Genomic DNA, 15,832 nt, shown 5'->3' with positions numbered 1-15,832 from the left:
CTAGATTTTTTTTCACTTCAGAATAAGGTTTTTCAAAATATATATATCAGGTTGGAAATGTTGGGACTATTTGACTAAGTGTCACCAAGATGAAGATTCGTCAGATTAAAAGAAAATAAGAGAAAAGGTAACTAAAGCAATGCAATGTTTTATTAAAGTAAATGTAATCAACTCTAATGCAGCAAATTTGAGAAGTACTGAGATAAATTTATTCTATTTTCTCCTTTGTTTAATCTTTAGTTTCATATGCAACATTTTTACTTCAATTTGCTTTCAAGCAGATATTCCGATTTCCACGAGCCATTTAATTCAATGAATTGACATTTCTTCATTTCAGTATCAAATGCCTTGGCTTGTTTTTCATTATAATGTAAAAGCAGTTCTAACTCGCTGTTGCAGTATTTCAAAATATTTTTCAAATGTATAATTACATGTTCACTCATGAAACAGCTATTTCCATAAACATACAATTCATAAACATGACCTTTTTCACATTTGGAATATGATCCACACGTGATAAGTTGCCATTCGGAATCATAAGTTCCGACTATTAAGGTTAGGTCCGAAAAAATCAATGGAATATTTGATTTTTTAAGTCTATACGGCACTATATTACACATTATTCTCGCCTCTGGAAATAGTTTTATGCATGTATCATTAGATTGAAAAACATCTTCCATATCCTTCGGTGACATTATACGAGAATATTTTGGTGAGTCCATAACTTCTATAAGAGCTCTTAAATCATGCTCGGGCTTATAGAAAACAGTGTTCTGTAATGAAAATAACCAAAAGTTATATCTCAAACTGTAATGTCATCACATTTAGAAAGTTATACTGTAGTTAAACATGAAAGACTGTTTTTGTTTCTGGACGTACTGTAAACGGCTATATGAATTATGTTTAACCTCATCTGCTTTATAATATTTGAGTGTTTTTTTAGGACAGAAACTTAAAAAGTTCATTTTACAGACCGAATTTGTTTGAATCTTTATTCGTCATCATGTCTTTTTTTGTTTTATATTAAGTGTACAGTATGACAATGCACGTATTTGATAGTAATGAGTCATGGTGTTTAAGATCATTTTGCCAGTTAATTACAAAATTTAATGATACGTCCCGTATTTTATTTTTACAACACCTTCATTTATCAGGTGGAAAAGTATTTTGAACTACTAGAAGTTATCAGTAAGTGCATGCATCTTTTAAAAGCTTTACTGTTTTTTGTCATAAAAATAAGCAGACTGTCAGATAATTTCCAATGAGACAACTACCCAACAAAGTTCAAATGAAGTGGTTGTAAGTAATTATATAAGTTATTAGTTATAATTATTAATTTACCATTTCTTCCTATCATAATTTTTAAAATGTTTAAATTGATCAAAAATCATCATTTAATGCAACAACAAATGGAAGTTTTTAACTTCATTGACTGGCTATACAGCCCTTGCACGGTCTGTCGATTACTGCAATAACAAACACAAGGCTACGTCTGATAAGTGTAACGTAGGCAGATCTTGACAATGTGAACATCACAAAACCGTCATATATTCTGTGTCTTTTATGGTTTGAAGATATCATACATTTTCTTACGTTTTACCATTATCCTTTATGTAAGCAATGTTGATTGGTTGATTGGTTTAACACATATATTAAAGATACATCGATGATAATTTCGACCAAGTTTAGTTAAAAATGGTTAAGTGGTTTCAGAAGAGGAAATTGACAATAATGTTAAAACCTATGGTTGACGACAAACGCAAGGTGGCAGTGATAGCTTATAAGACCCAATGTTGAATTCTATCTTAATAGTTCCTGTTCATAAAAATATCAATAACCTACTTTCTTCTCCAACACAGCAAGTTCACCTCTAGAAATCGCGCCCGAAATCAGTTGATTTGTGTCAGCTGCAATATAAGCATGATAGCACACGGTACCATTGTATTGGCGTTGTTTAATAAATGATTTAAGTGCTTTATATATGCCATGTCCTTCGAATTGTTTGTTGATCCGACCTGCTCTAGTCACCATAGTTTCCCCTCCATCAACCTTGGAAACCATACAGAACGCCACCTATAAGTACAAGAATTAGACATTGACTTCGAAAATGCAATAGTAATATGAATTATCAAATGACCACCTTTACATCTTCCCAAGATATTTGTCTGTTAGATATAAGTATTGTATTTTAAATTCTTGTTTTGCAAATTTGTTTTAAGGCTTCAAATTTTTAATATTTTTATACATTTATACAGATCTGCAAAAACTGCAAAAAAGATCCTATTTTAGATCTGATCATTCAATATGATTCACAGTCTTATCCTAAATGAATTTATCATAAAGAGATGTTAAAGGGTAATTAGCTGTGAAATACATGTTCACAGATTTGAGTCACATATACATACTGTCTATTTACATATTTAGACATACATCAAATTACAAAATGTGCAAGATGGTTCGTGTTGTTTATTCTTTAGTTTTCTATGTTGTGTCATGTGTATTATTGTTTGTCTATTTGTCCTTATCATTTTTAGCCATGGCGTTGTCAGTTTATTTTCGATTTATGAGTTTGACTGTCCATCTGGTATCTTTCGTTCCTCTTTTAATGATAAATGAATTATTTATAATGTACCAGCATTTAATCCGTATTTCAGACTAGATGCCATCTAAGTAACCATCGGGATAACCTTCGAATAATGCTATGACCCGATAGAGACATGACTATTAATATAAATAAAAAAAAAAAAACGAATGGATTACAACTATTATATTCCTAACTTGATATAGTCGCAAACAATTCCATTATATTGACAACGATGTATGAGCAAAACAAACAGCTTTATCACATATTAAGTTTTGCCAACGAGAGTAAAATTTACACTTTATGTTTATAGCATCATAGTAACATCACACCTGGCATTTGTAAAACTAAAGTGAAGATTTCATATCCTCCAACAGGTCTGGGTAGAATATGTTGTAGTAATTTCCATCTAAAAATCGTAAGTTTTTTTTTCTTTTAAATGTCTGAATAAAAATTTATACATTATTATATTTTACCTAAAATTACAACCTTTTTCACAGTCAGTTACTAGTCTTTTTACCCACATAGCTTTTAAAGCAGTGACATAAATTTTTATATCTATCATATCCAATCCCCCTTTTCATATGGACCAATAATTGAATTTCTTTTTACTTTATCCCAAACAAATTTAAAAGCAAGTTTTTTTCCCATTTCTTTCAAATTTTTCTCTGGAACTATGCAGGCAGATCCAACAAAAGTGAAAATAGGCACAATTAGTGTTTTGATTATCAGAATTTTTCCAAAAATAGTAAGATTTCTTTGTTTCCAAGAACAAAATAGTTTATTCATCTTTTCAATTATTTTTTCCAATTTAGTTTTTCACATTCCTCCCTACAATACCCAAAGTATATGCCAAAGGTTTTTACTGGTCTATTGATCCAGTTGATTCCCTCTATTTTGTCTTTACATGATTTAAGCTTCCTTCACATCACCCCTCTGTTTTATTTCTGTTTAATTTCAATCGTGAATAAGAAACACATATTTTAATTTCGTTCATAGCTACTTGAATGTCATATTTAAAACAACAAAATAAAGTAGTATCATCTGCTAGTTGTGTAATTTTTATAGTATGACTTTTGCAATCTAATTTGATTTTGATACCTTTAAAATCAGTATTGCTTCTTAATCTTGAAGCCATGATTTCCACAGATAAAACAAATATTAATGCAGATAAAAAACATCCTTCACGAAAACTTACATAATACTCGTACAGTCTCTTAATGTGCCCAATTATACTGAAACAGTTAAGGGGTCTGTTGAAAAAATGTTTTAGGAAATAGCTACATAAATTGGTATCACTATATCCACTACAACCATCTAAACGCCTGCCCAAAATCACCATATCATAAACTGGCTTATATTAAGTTATTGAAAAAAAGGAAGATACGATCGAAGTACATAAGCATTATTTTACTTGTGGAATAGCGCATATAGTTTTAAAAAATATGAATGTTCTGTGATGTCGATTTTTACCACATGTCTTACATTAGACTATTATTTACTGACAATTTTTATAAAAAAACAAACTTTAATTAGACTAAACATAGAACTAGATATTTTGTAGTTGAATATATCTATTTTCTAACAAGGAAGAACAATCATATGTTACCGCCCCTTTTAGTATCAACGCATTGGTACGCGCACAATAATTAGTAACCAATTAAAATGTGAATGTCTTTTTTGAATAATTTTAAACTGTTTTTAAAATAACTGGATTTATTCGAGTTCCCTTTGTGAGTCTTGTGTTAACGTAACGCATTAAAATATAAGTTCTGTATCTTTGTAACTAATCAGTCGGTAACGCAGTCTAGTAGCCAGCACATTAGTATGGACATGTCATGTTAAAGTTGCTGTCAATGAAATATGTAAAAAGTTAAAAAGAAATGCCTAGGTTGTATTATCTGTGGAAAGGTTGGTTTTGCTAAATTAAAAAAAAAATCTTGTATTCATTTTTTTGTTTGAGGTAGTTCCTTTACAAGGAGCTTATCCTTGTACATACACTTCGTATTTTATTATCAAGTATCAGTTAAGAAATGAAAACACCATACGATGAAACAGGAAATTAATACACCCGGATTTGTTTTTATTCCCCAATCGGTTTATGAATTTCGAACAACGGTATACTACTGTTGCCTTTAAACATACATTATATTTTATACTCCTAATTGGTAGCTTCAATAATATATATAAAACTCTTCTCATTGATGACAAGAACTATTAATTTGAACAACAGTCTTAATCCTGATTGTTCCTCATCTATATAATTACATTTAACTAGAACTTTGAATGCTAATCTTTCTCAATCATCAGGTGTCACTATAGATTTTTAAAATTATTATATTTCAGGTATATCGCTGAAAAAAACCCATTATTCTCAATGCAGATATTAATTTACTATTTTCCTTATTTCGTCTTCTTAAATTACAAAAAAAAAACTAAATGAAAAATTGATTTGTCTTTTAAATGAAGCTTTTACTTGACACTTAAATTATAACTTACAAATTTTCCATTCACAATTGTAGCATATCCTTCGTTGTCTGGATGGTTGATTAATGATTTGAACTGAAAAGGGAGATAATCATATCCATCGTAAACAGAAGATCTGATTGACACTACGTCATCGTAATCAGCGTCGTTTACTCTCCTCACTTCTCTCTGTTCTGAATCGATCATCACTGGATCTGTCATCACATACGTATTCCTACAAAACCAATGGAATGTTTCAAAACAAATTCGTTGGACATAATGTAAACATATTTTATTACTGAAGTGATAAGAATACCTAGTAGAATATATGTACCTAAATAGAGGGATTATACGTCACTGTTAGTGGAGTCATGCGCTGTCGTTAATGAAAGATGTTAAATGTTATTCTGTCGTGTAAATGTAACTAAATAAATGTACTATTTAATACATTATTTATTTATGCGTTTCTCTGTGAGGAATGTTTTTGAGATTGTTTGTACTGTATTCCTGTCACGTAGTGTTGTCATTTAAGCGATATTTTGAAACATTGCCAAATAAGTTGGAGGTTTGGCTAGCTATAAAACTAGATTCAACTCACAGAATTCTTTTTTAAAATGCTTTGTACCTGGACCAGGATGTGGCAGTTGTTATCAAATAGCCTCTATGTATGTTGGTGTTTGTTTTTGTTTCAAGTAATTTTTATTGTTGTTCTGCTGTTTCACTCGTCAAGTTGACGTGTTTCCCTCGGTTTTAGTTTGTAACCCGAATTAGTTTTCTCTCAATCTATTTATGACTTTTGAACAGAAGTGAAAGAGGGACGAAAGATACCAAAGGGACACATAAACTCATAAATCTGAAACAAACTGACAACGCCATGGCTAAAAATGAAAAAGACAAACAGACAAACAATAGAACACATGACACAACATAGAAAACTAAAGAATAAACAAGAAGTAAACTACTGTTGCTTTTATTTATTTATAATCGTATCTATTTATAGTATATGTAAGGTAACATTTATCATTACCTTTCATTAAAAGTCAGGATAATTAATGATTTATTTCTAATATAGATAACAGTATTATAGATGTGCTTTTATTTAAGAACTATCATAATGGTTAGTCGTTTTGACTTCTAAATAAAGGCAACAGTAGTATACCGCTGTTCAAAACTCATAAATCCAGGGACAAAAAACAAAATTGGGGTAACAAACTAAAACCGAGGGAAACGCATTAAATATAAGAGGAGAACAACGACATAACACCGAAACGTAACACACACAGAAACGGACCAAGCATCAGACAAAACACCACGAGAATAACAAATATAACAAGAAAACCAAATACATGAATTTGGGATAGACAAGTACCGTGCCACGTCTGATCTCAATATCTCAAAAATAAGAGAAAACACAAACGACTCAACGTTAAAATGCAACACACACAGAAACGAACAATAATATAACAATGGCCATCTAACCGTCTATAAAAAAAATTATTAAAAAAGAATGCAATAAACAGAAAACAAAATTGTTTATAACAAATCAGATAATGAAATGGAAGAGAAGTAGCATTTTGTTATTTTCAGAGTAAATTTACCATTTAAGGGACAAATCATAAACACAATTTTAAAATTTATATATGTAAATAAATAATTAATCGAAGGAAGAGATCTAAAGATTTTCAACTAGAAGATACAATGGTGTGACTAGAAGTCAGTAGCACTATATGTTCAAAGTATACAAATAAGGAACAAATTGTATCCATTTGATGACAGTCGTCTTCTCATTCTTGAAACCTGCAGCAAAATGAGTCTTTAAAAGGACTTTAAAAGAAGTCCGTTGTTAAGTGGTTTTCGTTTGTTGGTTTGGTTCAATAGTGTTTCTCATTTCTCATTTCTAAATAGATAAGACCTTTTGTATTCCTGTTTGAATTGTTTTACATTGGTTATTTTGTGGCCTTTTATAGCTTGGTTTGTGTGAGCCAAGACTCCGTATCGAAAGTCGTACTTTGATCTAAAGTTGTTTACTATGAAGAAAATAGTGGATTAAAACAGCATATTTTCAACATCTATGAGACATAACTTATATAATACACGACTCACATCAGACATTAATATAAAAATGATTTAACTAAAAAAATAAAAATTAATGCGTTTTGATAATTTTTAATTTATTATAAGTAAGACAATGGAAATAAAAAAAATATAGTCGTAAATTAAAAATGTGTGCGTTTATTTTATTAATGTATAACACTAAGAATAGTTTTCGCAAAAATAAGTAATCGAATTGTAGATTTCGACAGTATATCGTGTGTGCCAAATTTACCGATATTGCATTAACTGGTCTTGCATTCTTGTTCACTTTTCAAAAATAGCAAAAATAAACGCACACAAAGATTTCTGAATTGACAGTAATCGACAATATCTTGATATAATCCCCAAAAGAGCCTCTAGCATACTTTGCATACAGAAGTTCAAACATAAATCTATGCAAATTTATAAAATTGAACAGCAGATAATGTGTTATTATGTTTGCAATAAGACCAATAAATCACAATTTCATTGGGTCCCCCAATAACAAAAAAAAACCAACACATTTAAACAACACAAACACAGTTCAACTATTTAGTGACAGAAGGGAAAGGAACATTATCAAAAAGTTATTGACCAGCTGTTTTCAATTTACTCGAGCGAATGATTATCCATCACGAATTCATAGCATGTCGAAGATGTGTGATACATAATGATTGCCCGTCCAACAAAATTTCATAATCTTGTAAGTAAACGGAATATATATGGTATCAGGGATAATAGTTTAACCACAAACAAGATAGAAAAAGAGACTGGAGAACCAAAAACAAAAATAAATATATTTTTAAATATTATATAAACGCAATTTGTAATCATTGAGTGACATTTTTACAACCATATTTTTCCTATTGCTAACATTTTTATTATTGTCTTACTTAATGTTCTTTTCAACCAAGAACACGGTTTTGAAGTCGACAACCATATAACCGAGTTGAAATTCTTTTATTTCATTGTTTATATTTTCAGCATCATTTTCTTTGCACATTATTAGGATATCTATTTCTGTGAGGCAGTACTGTAATGCTTGTTTAAAATGAAGTACTAAATGGTCTCTCATATAACTGCAGTTTCCATACACTTCAAGGATGTAGGTATGGCCATTTTCAGAACGATAGTAAGTTCCACAAGTAATAAAACTCAACTCAGGTTCACCAGTTCCCACAATAAGAGATACTTCCGAAAAGATAAGTGGTATGTTTCGTTCTGTTAGTCTATATGGTACAAAATGACATATGATTCGCTCCTCTGGGAACAGAGAAGAACATACACTTCTAGACTTAAAAGCTGATATAAGATCCACTTCATACAAAATACGAGTATTGTCTGATGTAAGTGGCATCTGTGTAATATTTGTCATCTTATCACTATCTATCTTGAAACCAATTACGTTCTGCAACAAAAATACGTACGATCATCAAGTATATAACAAGAGAGCCGGAAATTTAAGACTTAAAAAATTCAAACATTATATATGCACTAAACAAGTATATGCAAAGTCGTAAATGAACTAAAATCGAAGGATATTCATCTACTTTATATGTTAAACTTCTTGTAAAATTCTATGCATAAAATATTTGAAAGAAAATGTCGTTAGAAAGTAGATTTATAATGATATTTCACGTTTTAGATATTTTACAATTCTTATGGAATTGTTCTGGTCTAGAAATTCAAAAATTTTGTGTAATTAAAACCATTGAAGTGCCTGTAATTCTATAGTTCTACGAACAACTCCAACGACTCAGTGTTTGTAATATTACGTTTCATACATTAGAGAGTGAAAGATTTTTGTCTTTTTATTTTATTTATCAAGTTCGCATATTTCATTTTTATAATAGTTTTTTATTCCGGGTTTTGAGAATAGATTCGGTTATCCTTGCCTTTGAGAAAGATGTGATGTATCGAACAAAGTATGCGCTTATGGGTAATAAATAAAAGGGGTTATTTTAAAAAATATATTTTACAAATATTGCTTAACAAGACGGCATAGATGTTCTTGATTCATGTATAAAATCATTACGTTATTTACATATCTAAATAATCGATCTCCACTTCCTAGTGTTTTTTTTAATGTAGAATCTAGTTGAAATTTGTTCATCTTTAAACATTTGCACCACGTCTCACTCTTTTCAGAGGTTATGTGATTATTTCATTTATTGTTTTTTTTTAAACCTTAATGTGTATCTTTTTAATTAATGTATTATATTTTATCATTGGTATACACACCCTATGCATTAATAACGTCAATTCTCCCTTTGATGTCTTATCCAACATCGACTGATTATTGTCGTTATAAACGACAGCATCATTTGTAACAGTTCCATCACTGAATACATGTTTTTGCAGAAATAACGTAAGAGCTTTGTATAAACCAAGACCTTCATATTGTTTGTGGACCCGACTTGCTCTGGTAACAACGGTTGCGCCTCCATCCACTTTTGAAACTATGCAAAACGCCACCTACAATGTATATAACTAATATCTAAAGGACCAACAAAGCAACAAAAACATTGACTATTTAAAGGAACCACTGCGTTAGAAACAATGTTGATGTAATACAGTTTACGAAAATAATCTTAATATTTAGTAGTCAAATCAAAGTATAAAGCAAAATCAAAAGCTCAGTCAATCTCAAAATTAGTCGCATCAAACTAAGGAATAACAACAGTCATATTCCTAACTTGGTACAGGCTAGCCCGAATGTTTCTGTCTTTTGTGTCCATATTTTACCCTTCCCATATTTTATCTTCCTCATTTTGATATTTCCTTTGATATTTTTTTTTTTTTGACACATGTTAAAAAAAAAATAAAAACAATTAATGAAAAATCCAAATGATAAATAGGATATATGAAATGCCAAAAATAAACACGAAGAGACAGATTATTCGGTCTATGTACAGGCATAATGTATTGTGTTGCTTCCTATGATGTGCATAAAGATATAATATAGGATGGCCATTTCTTTCAATCTAATGCATTTATTTAAAGTAAAGTTTTTTTATTATCATTATCACTTTCTTTACAATTTTTATCTTCTAACTAATGTTTATGGGCAAAAGTTAATGCAATCAAGTAAGATTGAATACATTGCTGTATAACAATATCTCCTTTATTAATCGTTTTTGTGGTTTTTTTATTTCAAAATTCTTTTTGAATTTCAATTTAGCCATTCTTGGTTTTACTATTCTCAATCAGCGTACACTGTTCAATTTTTTTTGTCTAAATAACATTTTTTTCTTTTTACCTAGTTGTGTGTTTTCTTCAACGTAAAGTATTCGTTTTGCAGTTCCAAATTGCTATCGTCATTTCATAAAAAAATTAATAAAATTCAATAATAATAAAGTTAAATAATACTTACAAATTTTCCATTGATAATTGTCGCATATCCTTCGTTGTGAGACTGTGTTATAAGGGATTTGAACTTGTATGGAAGATAATCAAAGCCGCCGTGAACAGCAGATCTGATTGAAATAACATCATCATAATCAGCTAATGATACTCTTTTTATTTCTGTTTTGTCTGAATCTATCATCGCTTCTTTATTCGCACTGAGTTCCATACTGTGTGAGTAAAAATATAAGGTACATGTATTTGACACGCAAAAAACAAATTCATCAACCCTGAAAAAAAACCCGAAAGTAACAAGCTTATCGTAACTTCTATTGATAAAATCCTTGTAATCAAAATTCTACACATTTTAATAAAAAAAAAAAAAAGAAAACTAGAAACAAAAGAAAACTTAAATCTAAAAAAATCCTTTCGATAACCGTTCATATTACGAGCGCTTGTAATTCGGAACTTAAATACAATTAATTCATACATGTGTTTCTGAACATGTTAACGCATAGATAAGACGAACAATTCATGTAAAATTATAAATGCAAATGCACAACTTACTTAAATGTCGCACCATTTATCTATTACTATTGAAATCAAAACAAAGAATCGAAAATTACAAAAATTGGAAACGAGTATCAGAAAGAAAAGGACAAGTAAATCGATGATTTTCAATATAATAAAACAAGAAATGCATTTTTTGTTCAAATTTATAAAACCAAATACGAACAATGCAACCTTTTCTACTATGTGTGACACTTCGTATATGAATATATTTTTGCGTGGTCAGGCCAGCGTAATGACCTCTTTAATACAGAATACATTATCATGTACATATTGCTCTTAACTCCCTTTATGTATTATGTTTTTTCTATTGTGTATGAAAATTATGCATATTATTTACTCGTAACAAGTACATGTTGTATCGACAGGTAAATATTATAAGCAAACATTCACTCACCATATCTTTGAAATAAATCCTTTTTGGGAAACAAAATCTTAAATCCAACTTTCATGAAGGAACTACACATTTTCTTTCAGATAATTTTTAAAGAGTAGCACGTGGAAAAGTTCACTCGACCAGAAATTTAATGTAATATAAATTAAAATAATTAAAGAACGGGTTGAAGTCCTATAAAATTGAAACTGCTTCATTAATACAGGCAACTCTTGTGAGAAAAAAAATACAGATAGAATGAATACTTTATTCAAATGTTTATATATGGTGTGAAGTATAACTATATAGATAGATGATAATTACTTAGTCATTTGTACAAAGATAGATGTTAATTATTTATAATGAGAGTTTTATTCTTATTTGTTTTCCCCCTAACAAATGAAACTGTTAAGATCGAGGGCCCTCAGTTGCTTCCCAACTTAGGGTTGACGTTACAAGTGATTATTAATAAAATGTATTTAAATTTAATAAAAAAAAAAAAAAAAAAAAAAAAGAAACCACCATCGTTCTATGATACAGGATTACACAGTTGGAAAAATTCATTTTTTTTTGTCATACGATACACTACTGTGAAACATTTCAAAACAGCCATTTAAAGTCATAAGAATCCTCATATTAAAAAAACATATGCATATGTTTTTTTATAACTAAATGGATAGTTTTTATTATACAACTTATGTACATATACTTTTTCTGAGGAAAATTTTATAATTTGTCCACATTTAGAAGAAGTTTACTTATTTTTAATTGCAATTCGCCGACATATTTTCCGTATGCATCGTGACCTGAGCGTAACTTTCCTCGTAAAAATCCGGTGGTCGCAATACGCATGGATCTGTCATTAAAATAAACAGTTCTCTTATTGTACATTTTAAACACGTGCTCAATACCCATGCTTTTTGTTATTTGTTTACTATAAGGTGACAAGCGGTAAACTTTGGCTTCAAAACACGGCATTTAATGAGCAGCCATATTTGTTAAATCATAACAGACAGAGAGAAAAAAAAATGACGATTATACGTTATATTTGCGTAAAAAATGAGAAAATCGTGCACAGAGGACTAAGTTTATGATATATACATGCATTGGTAAAAAAATTGGATAAACTTTTTTTTTTTCACCACTCACTCATTTCATATGACTTTTATATTGGGATAAGGTTTTTGTCTGAAAATGTAAATTTCGTGATAATTTACAGTGTATTTAGAAAATTGTGATACCAAGGCCAATGCAAGATTTAACACCCTCGTCAAAAATAATTTGTCTTTGATATCAAACAATCATTCTGCTTAACGTTTTTGTGCCCTTTTCAGCATTGAGAAACCATGGTCATGATTTTTTCTGCAATTTTCTTGTTGTTGATAATTAAAATTGTATTTTTTTTTCAATGTCTCGATTCTCTTTTCCGGTTGCGTACAAGTTCTTTCTTTTGTCAGCTTAGCATTTTTTATTTTCCTTTCGAAGATAATACATTCTTCACATTGAATTTAGAGAGTGTTCATCAGAGGACCAGGCAGTTAATGACACTCCGAGTTGTTAACAGATGAACATAAAGCGATTTCTCTGGACCAACACATTGAACTGATGCATGAATGTTGTCTTCAAAGTATTTGGTACACATTTTCTTTTTCATTGATATTTTCATATATATTCAATATTTTCAATATGCAATTCAAAAGTAAAAACATTCTGGCAAACCATACAAGCAAAAGAAAGACGACAGCATAGCTCATGCTTTCAAGTAGAACACATTGGGATAGTCTGGCATCTAAAGGATTTTATTGTAATAAAAGTTTCCAACATATTTGTCTATTGTACCTACAAGTTCATCACTATATCTTGCAAATAAGTCATAGCAAAATTGTGTTGCAGATTTTTTTTTATTCTTTTTTATTTCTTTCAAGAATGGTGTTTTGGTATTTTTTTTCGTAACATTATACCTGTGATTTTCAACCAGATGTCGGGTTTCAAGGATATATGATCCGGATCAGTATGAATAAAGGCAACAGTAGTATACCGCTGTTCAAACTCATAAATCCATGGACAAAAAACAAAATCGGGGTAACAAACTAAAACTGAGGAAAACGTATTAAATATAAGAGGAGAACAACGACACAACACTACAATGACTGATGCTTGGTCCGTTTCTGTGTGTGTTACATAATGTAACACACACAGAAACGGACCAAGCATCAGAAAAAATCCCACGAGAATAACAAATATAACATCAAAACCAAATACATGAATTTGGGATAGACAAGTACCGTGACACGTCTTATCGAATGTGAATTTACACTCAAAAATAAGAGAAAACAAACGACGTAACGTTAAAATGTAACACACACAGAAACGAACTATAATATAACAATGGCCATATTCCTGACTTGGTACAGCACAGTTTTAAAAGGAAAAAATGGTGGGTTGAACCTGGTTTTGTGGCATGCCAAACCTCCCTCTTTTATAGCCATGTGAAATATAACATTAGAATAACAACTCAACACCACAGGTCTACAATATAAATAAATTGGAGAACACAATCGACAAAGAAACACACGAACAACAGCCAACAAAAGGCAACAAGTTAAAAATTTTAATACGCCAGAAGTGCATTTTGTCCACACAAGATCTACTAGTGACGCCCAGATACAAAAGTTTGAAAGCCGAAACAAGCACAAAGTCGAACAGCATCGAGGACCAAAAGATCAAAAAAGTTGTGCCAAAAACGGCCAGGGTTTTCTGTTAGTTACCAGAACATCCCTATTATTTGAGTAATTTTTCCGTGATACAAATATAATGCAGCTTTAAATGCAGAGATGTCGGGTCAGTTATCAAATAATTTGCCTCAATGTCATCTGAATTTATATCTGTCAAAGCCTCTTTGCCCAGCAGTATTCAACGCCGATGTGTCTGAGGTTGGTAATTTTTCATTGGTTGGATTTACTGGATGCATGGCACAAAATTCATTTTTTGTAAATACATTCTCGGCACCATGTGACTTTAAGTCTACGTAGGGTTATCTTAACATACTTTTCAATTGTCCGTTACACAGAATAATACACCAATCACAACTGAAATGTCTTCGAAATAAATCCAATATTCGTAAAATTTAGCCATAGTTCCAAACTGTCAAATAAAATGGAGTATTCAGTATAATTCGAAATTACCATGGAAAAAATTATGGATAATTCTAAATAAAGTATGTCCTCTAAGAAAGCAAATACAATCACCTGGAAAATTGTTCACAACATTATTTATACGGGGCAAAATCTATTTAGAATCGGCAAATCAAATAATGTCGATGCCATTTTTGTAAAACAGAAAACGAAACCCTCACATCTTTTTCACAGCTGTAACAGTATAATGATCTATAATGGTTGTTTGTGAACATATTTTTGATGCGTTTAAAAAGTATAATGTACTGAATTACACAACATAATTATATTCCAATGAGAGAAGAACTTATCATACTAGGAATATACGATCACAACAAAAAAAGTATAATGTCATAACCAATACGATTATGAATTCAGTTACATATATAATTTGGAAATGTAGGAAATTCAATATAATCAAATATTAGTCTAAAAGTTTTACTTCCAGTAAATTGATACCACATGTATATGCAAAACAATAACTGGGACAATTTAATTGAACCTATGCATAGTTCATTATCTTAAAAACACGAACATTTTGCAGCTGAAATAAAACTTATAGTGAACCTTATACCTCAGCCTTATACATTAATAATTTTGTACTTACTTTCTTTTCCTATTTAGACCATTATACACATCCAAAAACAGAAATGAAGAATACACAAATTAACAATGTCGAGCATGTAACCTATAAAAATCACTGACCGACACTGAACAATGTAACCCAGGTGTTAAAAATACAATTTTAAATGTCAATTATAAGTAAAGGTAATGTGTAGATTTTTGTGTGTTTGTTTTTTTATGTATTTTATCTAACCGTTAACGAGAATGTTATAAATCTTTTGTACGCAAACTTTGTCTGTGTAATAAAAATTAATGTGTAACTTACTGGATAAAGTATAAAAATAGATTTTTTTGTAATTGAGTTCAGCGGTTATCCCTGGACGATGGATCATTGTAAACACATGGCCGTTGTGTATACTTCCCTGGGTTATATAAGGTAAATATTATTCAGGTTATTTTCAATAAACACGTTCAAAGTCTTAAAATAAACTCTTAATTCATACAGTCTATATTTATTGGTCTGGTAACGACATGTGTCCTATATAGCACATCCGAGTTGTCAAGGTCCTATTTTTTGTCATTTGACATGCACAATTCAACGAAACCCTTACAATGTTGATGTAATGTTCATAAAAGATGTCATTCCACATAATTGCATTCAATTTTACCTTGACTATTCTTTTGGTT

General features: G+C 30.3%; 1 protein-coding gene across 2 annotated transcripts; it reads right to left on the bottom strand.

Moving 5' to 3' along the window:
* Window positions 1–127: 127 nt before the first annotated feature.
* Window positions 128–15,301, bottom strand: LOC143082315 (uncharacterized). Of its 2 annotated transcripts, none has more exons than XM_076257954.1 (7): window positions 15,189–15,301; window positions 10,494–10,695; window positions 9,362–9,595; window positions 8,014–8,528; window positions 5,081–5,282; window positions 1,843–2,073; window positions 128–773 (listed from the first exon to the last, which is right to left on the bottom strand). In XM_076257954.1, the coding sequence occupies exons 2-7, from the start codon at window positions 10,692–10,694 to the stop codon at window positions 258–260; spliced, it is 1,899 nt and encodes a 632-aa protein (XP_076114069.1). In that variant the 5' UTR covers window position 10,695; window positions 15,189–15,301; the 3' UTR covers window positions 128–257. The 2 variants fall into 2 exon arrangements, with proteins under 2 accessions (XP_076114069.1, XP_076114070.1); XM_076257955.1 differs by having other exon boundaries at window positions 10,494–10,755; window positions 15,189–15,263.
* Between the last annotated feature and the right edge of the window lie 531 nt (window positions 15,302–15,832).

The sequence above is a fragment of the Mytilus galloprovincialis genome, chromosome 7 (assembly GCF_965363235.1).
Source record: "Mytilus galloprovincialis chromosome 7, xbMytGall1.hap1.1, whole genome shotgun sequence".
NCBI classification, from domain to species: domain Eukaryota; kingdom Metazoa; phylum Mollusca; class Bivalvia; order Mytilida; family Mytilidae; genus Mytilus; species Mytilus galloprovincialis.
This window is presented reverse-complemented; position numbering and strand designations above follow the sequence as displayed.

Excerpts from the sequence above, each read along its gene's own strand:
- LOC143082315 (XM_076257954.1), bottom strand. The coding sequence starts at position 10,694 with ATGGAACTCAGTGCGAATAAAGAAGCGATGATAGATTCAGACAAAACA. Across the intron at positions 5,283-8,013 it reads TTGGTTGAAAAGAACATTAA|GAATACGTATGTGATGACAG; the intron begins GTAAGACAATAA and ends TTGGTTTTGTAG. Across the intron at positions 2,074-5,080 it reads CAATTGTGAATGGAAAATTT|GTGGCGTTCTGTATGGTTTC; the intron begins GTAAGTTATAAT and ends TTGTACTTATAG.